Genomic DNA, 17,913 nt, shown 5'->3' with positions numbered 1-17,913 from the left:
ATATTTTTGGGGGAAAGCTTTCATTATTCCTTATGTTTTCCTCTGTTTAAATAAAGCATAATGTGGGGTTTGCACATAGTGGGGACTTAATCTATAATCGTTAAATGAATGAATAAAAAATTTAGAGTAGATAGACTTGTCTTCATCATAAGTTGTTGTGATCATCAAAATAATTAATGAACATGGTAAAGACAGGCTCCATTTACTTTGTGTTATTGTTGTTTTTAATCCATCTTCAAAGACAAAAGTGAAACAGAAATCTCCAAATTACTATATCTTTGTAACGTGAAGAGCTTTGTGTTTCCAGATACTCACACTTCAAAACTCCTTTGAGTTTATAGTTTTTACAGGAAGACTCATCCTGTATAAGCCCTATTTTTAAAAAGGACTCATGCCTTTTTAAATAATTCTTGAATGGGTACTTTTTCAAAACCTTGTCTTTAGTAGTTATTTATAATTACCCAAACAATACGAAAACCAAAGTAATATTGACAATATATATAATGACAATTATATATAACCTATTGAGGCATTTAAAATGAACATCTCTACAAGGTTTAAAAGTAATTTTTCAAATTATATTTGTATTGCAACCATTGAAAAGTTAAAAAATTTAACAATCGTATATTTAAGAGAAAGCAATTTTCCTGCAATGTAATGAAAAGTTCTAAATTCTTTAAAATGTCTACCTTTTAATTTATCAAGCACTCTCAAGAAGCATCTTGCATCTGACACACATATGCCAATTGAATTTTTTTCTCCTGTAATTGACAACTACCTGGAATAGCAGATGTGCTTGATGAAGTCATAATTATGCAACTTAAGTGACTTTTTCTTTATAAAAACTATGTATGTGTTCTGTCTGACCGTGTTACCATTTTTGAGTTCCTGAGTTAATTACATACGGCTCTGTGAATATTTTAGTCAAAAATAAAGGAAAAGGTAGGTAGTTTGACCTACATTACGTTATTGATAGAGCCGATTTTCATAACCCTTAGATGTCTCTTACAGGGCATACAAGGGCAAAAGAGCATATAAACCATGAATAGTGACCCTAGTGCATTCTGGGGGGTAAAGAAAAAGAGAAAAGTATTGCTATATACATGGCACATTTCTCAGATCCTAGCCTATTATTTTGATTTGAGGATATAAACAATTTGTTGAGTCATCGAACAACAAAGCAGGTGGTGTGGCCAAGTGGCTCCAGCACAGTGTGTTTGGGGCTCAGTTTTCCCAGACTCTGCTCCTCTCATTGCATCTGAGCTCTGCCTTCTGCTGTGTGGGCTCATTCGAAGCAGGTTGCTCCCTGTGGCTGCAGAATCTCTGTAGGAGTTCTTGCCTCCACTTCTCCACACTCAAGACCAGCGGCAAAACTCTCTCTTTTTTTCTATGTGCCACACAGACTATTTTAAGTATTGGCTGTGTACAATTGCTATCTGGCAATATATAGATGTTCTCTGTCTCCTTTATACCTCTATTATTTCAGGCAGCGTGGCGCCTGACTCCACGCTTTTAACCACTACCCTATGCTGCTTCTATATGACTACAACGTCTTACATGAGACCTAACACTGGTGGCCGAAGAGGCACACAGAAGGAGATGGTACTAGCCAAATCACTGACTGCTTCTTCCGCTCCACAGTGTGCCCTGTGGATAAGAGAAAGGAAGTAAGCCTTCTGATGTGCTTCCTGGATTCTTCTTTTAATGTAAAGCTCAGGTCACCATGCTAGGTTTTCCCCAGGAGATTGTGAGTTCTTTTGTAGAAACTTTTATGTTTTATGGTTTTATATTTTATGTGAAAGATGGTTTGGAATCCAACTAATACTACATAATCCATAAGAACGACTGCATCTCAGGTGCTTCATAGTTCAGCTTATAGCATATTGTAAAACTGAGTAGTTCTTTGTTACATCACACTCTGTTGATAACAACTAACAGAATTGAAGACTTAATGTCACCAATAAAGTCTTGCCCATCTGCATCCTCACCCAGATGGTATAGGTCAGTGGTCCTCACTTGGTTATCACCTCAAACCAAACAAACTAGAATTTTTAAGATGGGGTTCCAGGCTTCTCATAGTTTTATAAACCTGTCCAAGTGATTCCAATATGCAGTCAGTGTTGACAGTCACTAGAGATAATTATCACGTGAAACTTGGCAAGCTTCCGATGAAGATTAGATGATAATTGAGTATAGAAACTTCTCTGTATGACTATTACAATGACTGTTTGCCAAAGTGGCCACTTTATTAGAGTTTATCCAATTTTTTATCAAGTTTTTATCTTTATTTCTCCCCATTTCTTATGGCACCAAGGGAATAATGATAGATGTCACGTATATTGCATACTATGCTTTTTTATTTAAGGGAGTGGTTCTCAGTCCTTGTTGGAGTCACCTAAGGTCCTTAAAAATTAAGATTCGCTGACCCAGTCTCAAGCCAGTGAAGTCAGCTTCTCTGGAGATGTGACCCAGTTATTAGTATATCTTTATCACTCCAGGGGATGCCAATGTACAGCCCAGGTTGAAAACTACTGGTTTAAGGGAAAAGTAAAATCTTCATATGGTCTTGATTCTTTAGTTGGATTTGGAAGTCTGACACAATTATCCATATTCTAGTGAATATGGACCTGCAGTTTACTGTCTGAAAACAAGTTCATAAATAAACAAGTAGTAGATAACACTAATTTCTTTCAAATTCCTACCAGATAATGAGTTTGGAGAGACAGACTATGCATATCCAGACAGTTCACCAAAAGTTAGCTGCAATTCTTTCCTAACAAATATTTCTCTTGCATTAATAGAGACCCATATTTCAGTAGATATTTTACATATGTTGGACAGTTCTCCATTCTTGTCCATATGGTAATATGGTATGATCAATCCACTGAATGTCAGCTAGGCTCTTACAAAGTGTCTACAAGGTAAATACTTTATAGAATTGGAGTCTATAGCCTCTATATAACATCTAAAACTGGTTTAGTTAAGCAGAAGAGGGGCTAATGTCATGGAGATTTTTCACTTGAGGTTTTCATTCTTAAGCTTTTGTGTGCATGAACCCACAGGTATTGTATTAAGCAGATCATTGGCTGGTTTCAGGTTCTGTACTATTCACAGGTATCCCAGGCAGTTCTGAGGCAGGTGGGCCTGGACTACATTCTGAAACACAAAGCTCTAACACTCATCATGATCATGTTAGATTGTGATTTTGATTTCTTCTTAATAGGAAAGTCTACCTGCTATTGTCTGGATGTTTGTGTCCTCCCCAAATTCATATTTTAAAATCTCATTCCCCAAAGATGATGGTGTTAAAAGCTAAGGCCTTTGGAAGTTGCTTAAGTCAGGCTTTGGAGCCTTCATGAATGGGATTAGTGTCTTATAAGACAAGGTTTCAGAGAGATCCCCAACCTTTTCCTCCATGTGAGGACATATTGAAAAGACCCTGGCTATGAATCAGGACGAGGACTTTCATCAGAATGCAACAATACTGGCACCTTGATTTTGGACTTCCAGACTCCAGAACTGTGAGAAATAAATTTCTGTGTTTATAAGCTACCCGGTCTGTGGTATGTTTTTATGGCAGCCCGAATGGACTAAGGTACTACCTCATATTTAAATCTTACTTCAAGACTTTTAGAGTATATTCATCTGAATGATCCTAATTGATCCTTTCAGTCACTCTGGAAAAATAGAAGGGAGGTGGTATTTCTTCCATTTCCATGTGAGGCAGCCTGGAGTAATGGAAAAGCACAGTGTGTCAAATCAGATCTGGTATTTTATTCCTGAGTCTTAGATGAAGCTAAAAGTGACCACAATAGCCTCCATGAAATCTTGTAGGTCATAGACAGAAGAAAACAATGAGTGTTTGAGGATATTTAAATGGGCAGTGCCTTAATTTCTTCATTTGTATAATAGAGATTATAATATGCATTTATGTCCCTATTCAGCAGATTGGGTGAGACAATATATGTGATGGTTCATTACACAGCATAAATCACTATACAAATACAGGTTTTGTCTTTATGAAGAAGTTAAGATCCAACTTTTCTAAAGTGATATAATCAATAAAGGGCTATGCTAAGACAAGAACCACTGTCACAAACTGTCACAGGTTGCTGGTGTGGCCACTCCAGAATTCTTTTCATTATATGAGAAGGTAATGTAAGAAATGGCAGGTGCTCCAATATGGTTGAGATAGTTTATATGAATATGTCTTTGTTGAAAGTTTTAGGAGACCCTAGGAGACCTACAAAGTGTGAGAAACAGGGACCATTGGACAAGCCAGAATTTGGAGTAATTTACATTTATGTTAAGGCATCTTTTTCCTTTCAAGGAAAACCTCTGACCAGGGTTTACCATAACAGACACTTAAATATATTTTTGGAATGAATGACTAAGCTATTCAAAGTAAGCCTTTTAAAATCACCAACAATTTGCCTTCAAGAAGGAAGGTAGAGCCGTGAACTTCTGGCAAGGTCAAATAAGTCTAAACAACGTTTAGATATTTGCATAAATTTTTCTTTAAGATTTTATTTTTAAGTAGTCTTTACACCCAATGTGGGGCTCAATCTCACAACCCCAAGATTAAGAGTCACATGCTCCACCGACTGAGCCAGCCAGGGGCCCCTAAATTTTTTTATAATAAATTTCAGAACATTTCATCTTAATTTCCTCTTTTTTTTGTAGTTGTGTCAAAGTATTCCAGCCAAAAATGTAGAACAAATGACAGAACTAAAAATTATTATTTAAAAATCCCTAATAATATAATTGGTTCTGGCAAGAATCATCAAAGGATGCTAAGACCTTAGCTAAAAAATGAATGGGGACTTGGATAGTTTTACAAGGTGCAAAAGTATCTTATCTTTAGTTATTTGCCAGATGTAAGGGAAAATACATAACTTTACAGTAAGGAGATCTGCCTGTTAACCCCTTAACCCAGGGATTACCCCGAACTCCACCAACAGTGACACAAACAGGCTTACTGTACTTCCTGATGTTACGCAATATGAAATTCATAGCATCATTTATGAAGAATTTTTGTCAAAATGTTTAATCAAGCCTTTAGATATAAATTCCACCGGGAATAGAAAAATATAAAGAGTAGGAGAATAAGTCAAATAAGGCAGCTAGACAAATCCAGAATGAAGAAATTCCACAAGACTATTGTACAATTGGCCCACTCTCTCCACGTCATTTCATAAAGGGGAAAAAACAAATAAGAAAACCATGATGATTAACAACAAAAACAACAACAAAGAAGTAAATAAAGGGGGAAAGAAATGATACTTTTGGATTAAAAGAGTCTTGATGAATACAACAAATGCAATGTTACAAAAATAATTTGGTAACAACTGGAGAAATTTGAACATAGACTGCTTATTTGATGGTATTGGAAGCATAGTTTCATTTTATCTAATATCAAAATGGAATTGTGGTTAGGGAAAAATGTCCTTTGTTAATGACGCAGTGTGGAATTTTTAGTTATGAAATGTCATGATATCTGTAATTTTCATTAAAATAAATGTTTCCCTTTAAAATGTGTTGTACCTATAGGTTTTTTTCTTCTAGAAGATGTATCTCATTTGCTCAACATAAATCACTACTTACTGGTCTCTGTGCCAACCTGCAGATGGCTTGAGCTAATTATAAAAGTATTTTATGTACAAAGTAAAACTACCATTGTTACAAATTGGCAACATGACAACATATACCACAGTTTGCTCACCGCCAAACCATTCTCTAACAAAAGAGCTTAGCTGCTTTACTTATGCATAACTAAAATAACTAACATACACAGTTACCTACTATTTAACGAGCCCTTCCTATCTGTCAAATACAGTGCTAAGGGCTTGACATTAACTCTCTCATCTGATTCTTGCAACAACCTTGTAAGTGCACATTTTGACTTCACTTCGCACATGAGATCTCAAAACTTAGAGAGTTTAAGTTATTGATGAAAGACATAGAGACAAAGCCAGATCTGAAACCAAAGTCTGTGCTTTCAAGCAACTTTGCTACTCTTCCTCCCCATGTCTAGAAGTAGATATTTAAATTCAAGTGAATTTGTATCCATAGTGAACCTTGATGACATCAAGAATAATTTCAGTTATTACAGCTAACTTTATGATATATTGCAAACCCGGTATGGGACATCTCCCTTCTTTATCCTTTTTGAAAAAAATTTTTACAATAATCTATTTGTTCTTCTAGATGAATTAATCATTTCTAGTTAAACTATTTCCTTATTACTTTGTTTAATATTTCATCCAATTTATAAATTAATTTGGAAAAATTAATGCCTTTACTAGATCAAATCTTTCTGCTTAGATAAAATTATGACTTTTCACACATTAAACAAATTTTTATGCCCTTCAGTAGTTTTGCATTTATACCAAATACATATAGATCAGGCATATTTCTTGCCAAGTTTAATCACATATGTATGTATACACACACACACACATATGCACATCTGTATATCTATATATAGATACATAGATTTTTTTCAAGAAATATATTGGGAATTTTTTTAGATTTTTGACAATTTGAAAAAACTCTCAGATGAACTTCATAGTCTGGAAATATTGAAAAATTAAGAAAAAGATATGTCATGAATGCATAATATATGTGATACTAGTCTATTTTATCATACTACCATAAAACATACAAAAATCTATATAAAAAGTTAAAGTTTATCAAAACCAACACACACACACACACACACACACACACACACACACACACACATAGAGCCTGCACATGGCTACACTGGCAGTTGAGAGAAAGCAGCATTAAGTCACAACTACATAAAATTAACTGTGGTAATACTGTACCACTGTAATAATTTCATAGTCGCCTTCGGCTGCTGTTGCAATGAGCTCATGTTGAGTACCTGCTTACACAACTTTTGAGGCTAATCACCTCTACATAAGCAATTGGTTTTTCTAGCAAATTGCATATTGCAGTACAAAGTGATCTTGTAGTTCTCACGTATTTCTCATCATATTTAGTGCAATACCATAAACCTTGAATAAAACTATGGGACACATATGAAGTGCCATTAGTGGTTCTGTTAGTGTTCCCAAAAGTCAGAGAAGAATCATGACATTACAAGAAAAAGTTGAATTGTTTCATGTGTGTGGTAGATTGAGGTCTGCAGCTGTGGTTGCCTGCCATGTAAAGATAAATGGATCCAGTATAAAGGACCACTATGAAAAAAAAAAAAGAAAGGAAATTCTTGAAGCAATCACTGCAACTACGCTAGCAGACTCACAGGTACAAAAACCTTGCATTTTTTGTAAAATACCTTTTAATCTCATATTAAAAATGTAGGTTTTATGTGGGTGCAGAATTGCGATAAGAAAGGCATAGCTATAGGCTCTAACATGATTCGAGAGAAAGTGAAGTCATATGATAACTTAAAGCAAAAGGAAGGTGAAAGATCTAAAGTTGGAGAATTTAATGCCAGCAAAAGATGGTTTGATTATTTTAGAAGGACGTTTGGCTTAAAAAAAACATCAAGATAACAGGAGAAGCAGCTCTGTCAACTAAAAGGCAGCAGATGAGTTCCCCGATGCCATTCAAAAAATCATTGAGGAGAAAAGATGACTACCTGAATAGGTTTTGAATGCAGATGAAAGGGTCCTATTCTGGAAAAAAAAATTCTTTAAAGGACATTTATTAGTAAGGAAGAAAAGCGAGCACCAGGATTTAAGGCAGGGAGAGATGGGCCAAATCTACTGTTTTGTGCAAATGCCGTTGGGTTTATGATCAGGACAGTCCTTATCTATGAAGCTGATGACCCCTAAGCTTTGAAGGGAAAAGAGCAATGCCAGCTTCCAGCCTTTTGGTTGTACAAGAAAGCCCAGACAATAAGAACAGTTTTTCTGAATTGGTTCCATCCTCACTTTGTTCCTGAATGCAGGAAGTACCTTGCCAGTAAGGGATTGCCTTTTGAAGTTCTTTTGATGTTGGACATTGCCCCCGGCCAACCAGAACCCCGAGCTCAACACCAAAGACATTATAGTGGTCTACTTGTCCCCAAACACAATGTTTCTAGTTTAGCCTCTAGATCAGGGGTTCATAAGAACCTTTAATGCTCATTATACACAGTAATATATGGAAGGGACTGTCAATAGTTTGGAAGAGAACCGCAATAGAGAGAATATCATAAAAGTGTGGAAGGATTATACCACTGAAGATGTCACCATTGTTACAGAAAAATCATGAAAGCCACCAAGCCCAAAAAAATAAATTCTTGCTGGGAAAACTGTGTTCAGATGTTGTACACAATACGATTTATGACAGACTCAATCAAGGAAATCATTACAGAGGTTGCAGATGTGGCAAAAAAGGTGGGGCGTGAAGGTTCTCAAGATATGGATCTTGAAGAAATTCATGAACTAATACACACCACACCAGAAGAATTAACAGAGGATGACATGATGGAAATGAATGCTTCTGAGCCAGTGCTAGACGATAAGGAAGAAGACAGCAGAAGCAATGCCAGAAACAAATCAACACTAGACAATCTGGCAGAAGGTTCTGATTGATTATTCAAGACTGTTTTTGAGTTTGATGACATGGACCCTTCTATGATATGAGAACTGAAAATAAAGCAAATGGAGGAAGAAGGATTGGTACTGGGTTAGAAACATTTTGAGAGGAATGAAAAAGAAAAAAAGTCAGAGAGAAATCACAATGTATTTTGGTAAAGTTACACTGAGTGGGCCTGCTTCTCCCACAACCTTTCCCACCTCCTTCACCTCTTCTGCCTCTGCTGCCTTTGGGACAAGACCAACTCCTCCTTTTCTTTCTCCTCCTGAGTCTCCTCAGTGTGAAGACAAGGATGAATACCTATATGATTTATGTCTACTTCATGAAGCAAATAATCATCATGCCATACAGTTAAAACAAAAACTATTTTATGTGTGTGTCTTCATGTGAGAAATTTAGTAACCACACAGCACGAACTGTATGAGATATTTTTGTAACAACTTCATCATCAGCAACATCGCCTATGTATTCATCCTGTAGATGAATACAAGTGCAAGTCTTGTATGGGAGCAAATAGCCTAACCTTACACAGGTGTAAAGTGAGTGATATGTAATACAAAATTAATAAGGTGTTAGTTGTATAACTTTGCTTTCAAAGAATTACATTATCATACAGTATGCCTCTCTCTCTTTCGTTATTGGTAAAAACTGTTGATAAGCAGTTCCTATTATCACAGGTGTTTTTTTTTAATGTAACAATTTTTCCAATACTGTATTATGAATATAGCTGTAATACGGTATGCCATAAAAAACTTATAACAATTAATTCATTTAATGTATGGTCTGGGCCACCATAAGGCAATCATATTAATTATAGTAGACTATCATAATGCAATCATATTGCTGCTTCTTTGTATCAGTGCATGAACTGTATTCCTGTAAATAAATATGAATTTCTTTTTCACAGCTCTTCATTTTTGATATCTAGTGTTAGTAACACATATAACATCTACAGTGTTTTGTATCCTAAGACAATATTGATGTAGGTACTGACAATTCATCTTTCAGAGGATGTAAACTTATGATACTGATACAGTACAGTACTGTAAATGTATTTTCTCTTATAATTTTATCAATAATATTTTCTTTTCTCCAGCTTACTTTGTTGTAAGAATATAGTACATAATACATTTAATATACAAAATATGTGTTGATTAAGAATTTATTTTATTGGTAAGGCTTATAGTCAACAGCAGGCTATTACAGTAGTTACATTTTTGAGGAGTCAAGTTATACACAGATTTTCACCCACACAGCTAATTAGTGCCCCTCACTCTCATGTTGTTCAAGAGTCAACTGTAATGATATAGAAGACTATATATGGTATACATTAAGTTAAAAATAGCTTATGAAAACTTATGTATAGCAGAGCCATTATTTTGTTTTAAAATGTTCATAAAAATTATGCATCTATAAATTATGTATTTATAAGTATACATAAACATTAACTACATGCATGGGTAAATTATAGGAGAAATATACACCAAAAAGTTAACTGTATTTATCAGTTGTTACTGAGATTACAACAATTTTGTTTCTTTGTGCTTTTCTACGTTTTCAATTTTTTTCTGCAATTAACCTGCTTTCATTTTCAGAAGAAACAAGCTATAAAAATAATACAAATAAGCATGTTAAAAGTGATTTGTTGATTAGTCTATAATTCCCAATAGACTGAGTTCATTCCACAGGGAATCTTTTGGTGGCATTGAGGGAGTTTCCACATTCTCTTCACAAACAGGTTTGAAGATGGGAAGAAATAAATAGCTTTCCTTCCAAACTGCATTGTTCACAGAAAAATAACATGAGACAAACAGTTGTGTTTGACATTTTTGTTCTTGTATCTTAAGAGTTCTTCATGAAAATTTATATCTTATGACATCTCTGCATCTTCTTATAAGGAGTGGGTGAGAATACAGTGCTTTATTTTATTGTCATTATTCTTTCCATGAAAAGTGATAGAACATATCATTTTAGTAACAAGCGTTTCTCATGAGCTGTCAAAATATCTTCAAATTTTTTTGAGATGATTTATCTATCAAATGGAACAGAAAAGAATCCTAACTGAATAGCTAAATAAAAATGTTTTTCAACTCCTTCAACCCCTTGTGGATACAAGGCTATATATCTATAGAATGAAGATTTGAACCCATGCTATAATATAGTCTGTGTGCTTTACCACTATGCTATGCCACCTACTAAGTAGCTAAGATGAATTATAGTCTCATAGGCTGTGGGCAGAAATGCACCTCAGAAATTCCAATGCTGTACAAAAGAGAATCTTAAAATGAAGGTCATACAGTGGCTTAGGCTTATCACTTAGTAATTTAGAAGTAGAATTCAGACTCAAGCTTTTAAAATTTTGTTACATTTCTGTTAACATTTATTTTGCCAGGATAATGAATTATAGAATCAATCTGTTTAATAATTTGTGTCTTTGAAAGTAAAATTCATTCTGACCTTTATTTTATTATGGGAACTTCACAGAATCAGTTAGAAATTATAGTTAAGGGGCTTTTCAAGTCTTTTAAAGACCTTTAAAGGGAGGTTATGCCTTCCCTTTCAGTGTAGTTCTTGTTGAGATATTAGTTTTCTAGAAATATGCAGAAAAGAGTTCACCACATCTGCTGAGAACCACACCTCACTGTTGTGTTCTTGGAGGAGTATAAAATAAGGATAATCTTGTACTTGCAGTGGTTTGACAGCAGTGTGCTTGCTCGACGATTACTGTCAACGTGACCAGCCTCTCTGTTGGTGTTTCTCCATGTCTAAAATAAATCCCAAATTTTCTCTTTTCCTATTTCCAGTGAAAATGAAGAACTGCTTTCCTCAAAACAGCCTCTCTTTTAAAGTGGAAAAACTCCAGGTGTCTTTTTATAGAAAACACCCGAATTCTTCTATATATTTTTACGGTTCAAAGATTATTTTCATTAGAGCTGAATTTTTCGCAAATATTGTTATTCTTCCTTTTGAATTACAGAGTGAAAGCTTTGAGATGTTTCAGCCGGGCACACACTTAGGGAGGGAATCTTCAGCTATGTCTATACAGAATTGATGTCTATGTTACAGAAGTATACATATGTGTTGGAATGACAACCACTTGGGCGGTCTTGTCATAAAACCCTGGGGGCTGCAAATCCAAGATTGGTAAATATTGTCTTGAATGGTTATATACTTCATTAGCTGTTTATTAAAGGGTTGACCTTTTAGATGCTAAGAGAGGGTGTTGAATACATAAAACATATTTTATGTTCAGACTTGTGCATAATTTATCATTCATGAAATGCACTGTGATGGTGAGGACTGAAGCTTTTTCTTTGGGGTCTCCACAGGATCCAGCCTTCTCACTTTCTTTCCAGGCTTATGGAACTCGTGGATACATTTTATTTTGGGGCTCTTATCTGCCTTGACTGCTGTCTTTATGTTAGTCATTACTTATTACTGTGGTTCATCTTTTCTCATTTGATTTGCCTTTTAAACAAAATTTATAATTTTTACTATTTAAATTGAATCCACCTTTTCAAAAACACTGGTTATTTTTCCTACTTTGGGGCCATTTGTAATGTTTCATTCCACCCTGACTTTGATAGTCCCGTTTGTAATCCCCAAAAGTACAGGAAAAGAAAAATCCTTCCAATCATTTTATAATTATGAGCCTCTGAAATATTAAAAACATTCTTGGTTAACCACATAATTGTCTACATTGGCATGTTGAATGGGAGCTCTTGGATCTATTCCAAATGTGCAAATAAGCTGGCTAGTGTTTTTGTTTCTTCTCTAGTCTTGAAAGAGTGATTATTTTAGCATCTTGAGTGCAGCACCAGAATTAGAAGATCTATGTGTGACTGAGCTAAGAATGATAGTGCTGTAATGTAGAAGGCACTAAATACATATTTATTGACTGAACACATATGTTCACATTGGACAATTTATTGGGAAAATTAAAGATTCCATTAGAAATTTGGAGTGGCTTGGAAGAATGTATAATCAAAAGGATCTGTTAGGAATTTGAGGAGATTTTGATGAATATACAATCAAATAACATAATAGTAATGGACATAGAACAGCTGAAATGGGATTGTAACTTACTGTCTTATTAGTCTATACAGTAATCTCTTGGAAAGAATGATATATATCACCAATACCAAAGAGAGTTCAGTTTTCATTCAATAAAAAAGACATGAAGGAGTTCCTGAGAAAAGGTGAAACTACATCTGAACCTGAACGAGTGTCTCTATCATCCTTCATGTAATACTATATATATTTTAAAAGCCTTTTTATCAAGCCTTTACTCTTGAAATTATCTATATTTATTATCATTAGTGTGTTTTAAACAAGAGAAGCTCTAAGCTTTACTATTTGTTGAGTAAGGGCCATCTGAAATAGAGGAATATGACTTTGTCATATAATACCAGTTTTCACGATCTTTGTTCATTTTTTCCTTTATCTATTCTGTTATTGCAGGAAACAGCCTGAGTGGATATGATGGAGGCAAACAAGACGCAGGTGATGGAGTTTGTTCTCACAGGACTGACAGATCGTCCAGGGATGCAGGTTCCCCTGTTCCTGGCGTTCTTGGTCATCTATCTCACCACCATGGTGGGCAACCTCGGACTGATTTTCCTCATCTGGAAGGACCCTCATCTTCACACTCCCATGTACTTATTCCTTGGCAGTTTGGCCTTTGCAGATGCTTGTTCCTCATCCTCTGTGACTCCCAGGATGTTTGTCAGCATCTTAGACAAAAGTCAAGTGATATCCCTCTTTGAGTGCATGGCCCAGTATTATTTTTTTGGTTCCAGTGCCACCACAGAGTGTTTCCTCTTGGTAGTGATGGCCTATGACCGCTACGCAGCCATATGCAACCCCTTGCTTTATCCAGTGGTGATGTCCAACCGACTCTGTACCTGGTTGATAAGTGTGTCATATGCGATTGGTTTTCTGCATCCCGTCATTCATGTGGGATTATTGTTTAGATTAACCTTCTGCAGGTCCAATATAATACCTCATTTCTACTGTGAAATTTTGTCACTATATACAATTTCTTGCACTGACCCATCTCTTAATGCATTGGTGATTTTTATTTTTGCTGCTTGTATACAAGCTTTTACTTTTACGACCATCATGGTGTCTTATACCCGTGTCCTCTTTGCCATCCTGAAAAAGAAGTCTGAAAAGGGCAGGAGCAGAGCCTTCTCCACGTGCAGCGCCCACCTGCTCTCTGTCTCTTTGTTCTATGGCACTCTCTTCTTCATGTATGTGCGTCCTGGGTCTGGGCCAGATCAATATCAGGATAAAATGTATTCATTGTTCTACACGGTTATAATCCCCCTGCTAAACCCCTTTATTTATAGCCTAAGAAACAAGGAAGTTTTAGGTGCACTGAGAAAAGTGATAAAGAAATATTTGGGGAAAGCTTTCATTATTCCTTAAATCTCATTCTGTTTAAATAAAGCATAATGTGTCCCTGGGTTTCGCATGTAGTGGGGACTTAATCTATAATCGTTAAATGAATGAATAAAAAATTTAGAGTAGACTTTTCTTCATCATAAGTTGTGATCATCAAAATAATTAATGAGCATGGTAAAGACAGGCTCCGTTTACTTTGTGTTGTTGTTGTTTTTAATCCATCCTCAAAGATAAAAATAAAACAGAAATCTCCAAATTACTATGTCTTTGTAATTTGAATGAGCTTTTGTGCTTCCAGATACACACATTTTAAAACTTTTTGAACTTATATTCTTTTACAGGAAGAATTAGCATATGTAAATCCTCTTTAAACACTGCTCAAGCCCTCCTAGATAATTCTTGACTAAGTAATTTTCAAGATTTTATAGATATAAATATCTTTGATAGATGTTTATAACTATGCAAACGCTATGTGCACCAACGTAATACTGTTAGACTCAATATGACACTAATTCTTCTTGAGGCATTTAATGTAATATATCTGGGACGTTTACAATGTTGAATATTAACTTGCATTTGCATGGAATTCAATGAAAGATATGAAAATCAAGCAATTAATTACTTAAAATAATCTCTTTTCCTGCAATATAGTGAATAGCTCTGAGTTCTTTAAAAATTTCTTTTTAATTTATTGAGTAATGTCACTGAGAACCTTGTTTCCAGAACAGAAATACCAGTTGAATACTTTTTCCCCCTGTAATTGACAACTACCTGAAGTAGCAGGTGTGCTTGATCTTTTCCTTACAAATGTTACCTGTGTTTTCCATCTGGCCCTGCGGCCTCTTTGGTCTCCTGACTTTATTACGGATGGCCTTGTGAATACCCTAGTGAAAAACAAGAAAAGATATCCCCATATACATGACACATCCCTCTAACACCTGGTCTATTATTTCGATTTGAGGATAGAAACAATTTGTTGAGTCATTGAACAACAAAATCTGAGGTGGGGCCCACTGGCTTCACTACCGTGTGTTTGGGGTTTGGGGCTCCATTTCCTCAGACCTGCTCCTCTCACTGCACCTAAGCTCTGTGTTCTGCTCTATGGGCTCATTGGAACCACACTTCTCTCTATGGGTGCCAAGCATCTGTTAAGTTTCTGTCTCCACCTCTCCACAGTCAAGGCCAGTGGCGAAACTTTTTTTAAGTATTGGCTGTGTATCATGGTTGTCTGTCAATGTATAGATGTTCTCTGTCATCTTTATTTTTTCTAACAGAGCTGTCACTAAGGTGGGGTGTAACCCAGCAGCAGATTGGTACATTCTTCTGTGGTTTTGTCAGCACGGGTTGATACATAGCAGGACTGCCATCTTCATAGGCCCCCTGGAGAAACAGCCATAGTGAGTTCCATGGTCCATGGGGATAATTTTTTTGGCAAATGTTAAGCTATGCAATTTAAATATCCCATTTTATTGTGTTTGTTTTCATGGTGTTTAAGGTTGGAAAAAGCTAGTACTTGACTTTTTAGAGATTCTTTAAGAGGAGACTTTCTAAATTTATTTACTTCCTTTTCACCAGAGATATTCCAGGTTTGGTGAACTCACCTCTTCTTGTTTTTCTTATTTTTTTTTTTTCTACGACTAGAGGGTCTTAAACTTGCTACTTTGTTACAAAGAAGACATGTCATTAAAGGGGACAAGCTCACCTCTTGTGGACCTGGGAGGTTAGGGGAAAGACAGAAGATGGCAATAGTGAAAGAAGAATCAGACTTGCAGATTTTAATGTCTCCCTCTGGAGAGGACTGGGATTTGGAAGGCAGGGGGCAAATTGATAGTATGAAGTAGTGTGTTTTCTATTGCTGTTTTAACAAATAACCATGAACAGTGGCTTAAAACAATACAGATTTATTACATTAGCTCTGTAACGCAGAAGTCTGACTTGAATCTCATTGAATGAAAATCAAGGTGTTGGCAGGGTGAATTCCCTTTTGGAAGCTGTGGGTGAGACTTTACTTCCTCCCCTTTTCCAGCTTCTAGAAGCTGCCTACATCCTTTAACTCATGGGCCCCTTCAAAGCCAGCAGTGTTGCATCTCTCGGTGCCTGTCTTCTGTAGTCACAGTTTAGTCTTTAGACTCTGGCTCTTCTGCCTCCCTCTTCCACTTTAATGACCTTTGTGATTGCATTGGACCTCTCCAGATAATGCAGAATAATCTCCCTATTTTAAGGTCAGTTTATGGGCAAATGTAACTCTACCTGCAAGATTAATAACCCCTTTCCATGCAACCTAACATATTTACACGTTCATATCTTTGATGGCCATTATTTTGCCTACCACACAGACAGCCTTAGAAGAGAGGAACTTCTTCCTAGATTGCCAGTTAGGGCACTGGAAAAAAAATTTCTTGCTCTTCTCCTTCCTTATTTGGCTACATCAAAATGAACTTCATCCTGAAGTGTGTGAAGGCAGGAGAGCCTTGATGTTTAGCTTAGAGGCTGCTTCCCCTCACTGCATTGCATGGCCAGCACCTGGAAATTCCTGCGTATCTGAAACTGGCTGGGAGACGCACTCCTGAAAAGTAATGTTAAAGGATGGACTAGGGCATGTAGATAGAGGGTATAATAGACCCCCTAAGAGAGTTAGGAGAGGCAGAAAGCCTTTCAGGATAGTCAAGCCCTGTTCCATTCAAGAGAGACCAGATCACAAGTTCCAACAGGCCTTGACTTCGGCTGCAAAAGCTGAACAAATGAACAGTCTATAAGAGTGTGAGGATATTAGTAGGACCGAAGGTCCTAGGGACTTTCCTTCCACTCCCAACATGTCACATGTCACATGCTACCTCCCCCCCCATATTTTTATATGTCATCTCAGAGACAAAGGTGAAAAAGATGTAAATTAATTTCTTTTCTTCCATGTAGTGGTGGATATTCTATACCTGTTCCATGGATTGTTCAACAAATCATTGACTAGAATTACAGACCTCGGTCATCTCCAGGCTGAGGACATGACCTCATGATAGAAAGAATGGGAGATAGCAAGTTAACAGCCAAACAATTAAGTCCCCTTCTTGGACTCTGAATGTTTGAGTGTCACTTTTTCATGAGAACAGCCCAATTCCAACAGTGATAACTCAGTTCACAGAGGTAGCCTGGGACATATTTGTGAAGACCAGATGTGGGAGGACATGACCAGAGTCTCTAGCCAAGTCTAAAAGAGAGCCTAAAGCTTGTCAGGCAGAAGCCAAGGCCAATGTGAGAAATCTGACAAAATTAGCAAGTGAAGGCATACTAATCGTCCAACAATCAGCTCATCCAGCAATTGTTTCCACTCAAGCCAGACAGGTGAGGCATAGATGGGGCTACAACTTGGGAGTGGGAGTGAACATGTGGGAGAGAAGAACACTCAAGAGAAATAGGGTTTGGGGTGAAATTCTACACTTTCTGACACCTTATCAGAGACAATTGCTTAATCTCCAGATATTTCTGACCCACCCTATATTTAGACATACACAAGGGTAGCCTTGCTGACCATGTAGCTGAGATCCCTGGAATAGAGACAGGCTAAATACAGGGGCGGGGACAGCTTCCTAACAGGAGGAAAGACTTTCATCCAATATCTAGGTTTACTTAGCCAAACTTTGACAGTCTGTAACACAGTCTGTAACACAGAAAATCAGATTAAGGACAGAGGTCTTCTCACAAGTGGGTAGATCCCTCAAAAAGAGTCTTTTTAGTGGAGTAAAGTTTACTAAGAAGAGAATGTAATGGGTTGGGAAGACAGAAGGAAAATTTATTTGGGGGACATTTTGTAGAACAGCAAGCTGGTTCATTTATATTGACACTATCATGTTGATAAATACTCTGGATACATTTCCAAAGTTCATGTACTCCATAAAATGGCAGATAAATCCTACAAAAATTGTTTATTGGCAGTGTATAATTATAACACGTGGCAAAATA

At 36.4% G+C, this 17,913-nt stretch overlaps 1 protein-coding gene across 1 annotated transcript; it reads left to right on the top strand.

Annotated features, from left to right (window-relative positions):
* The first annotated feature begins 13,032 nt into the window (after positions 1–13,032).
* On the top strand, positions 13,033–13,983 carry LOC112849831 (olfactory receptor 5AC1-like). Its single transcript, XM_025913507.2, has one exon. It carries the CDS (start codon positions 13,033–13,035, stop codon positions 13,981–13,983), a length of 951 nt encoding a protein of 316 aa, XP_025769292.2.
* The last annotated feature ends 3,930 nt before the right edge of the window (positions 13,984–17,913 follow it).

Source organism: Puma concolor, chromosome C2, assembly GCF_028749965.1.
Source record: "Puma concolor isolate L17-30 chromosome C2, mPumCon1.1.hap2, whole genome shotgun sequence".
Classification (NCBI taxonomy): Eukaryota; Metazoa; Chordata; class Mammalia; order Carnivora; family Felidae; genus Puma; species Puma concolor.
The sequence above is the reverse complement of the archived record's forward strand: the minus strand, read 5'-3'. Positions and strand labels throughout refer to the sequence as shown.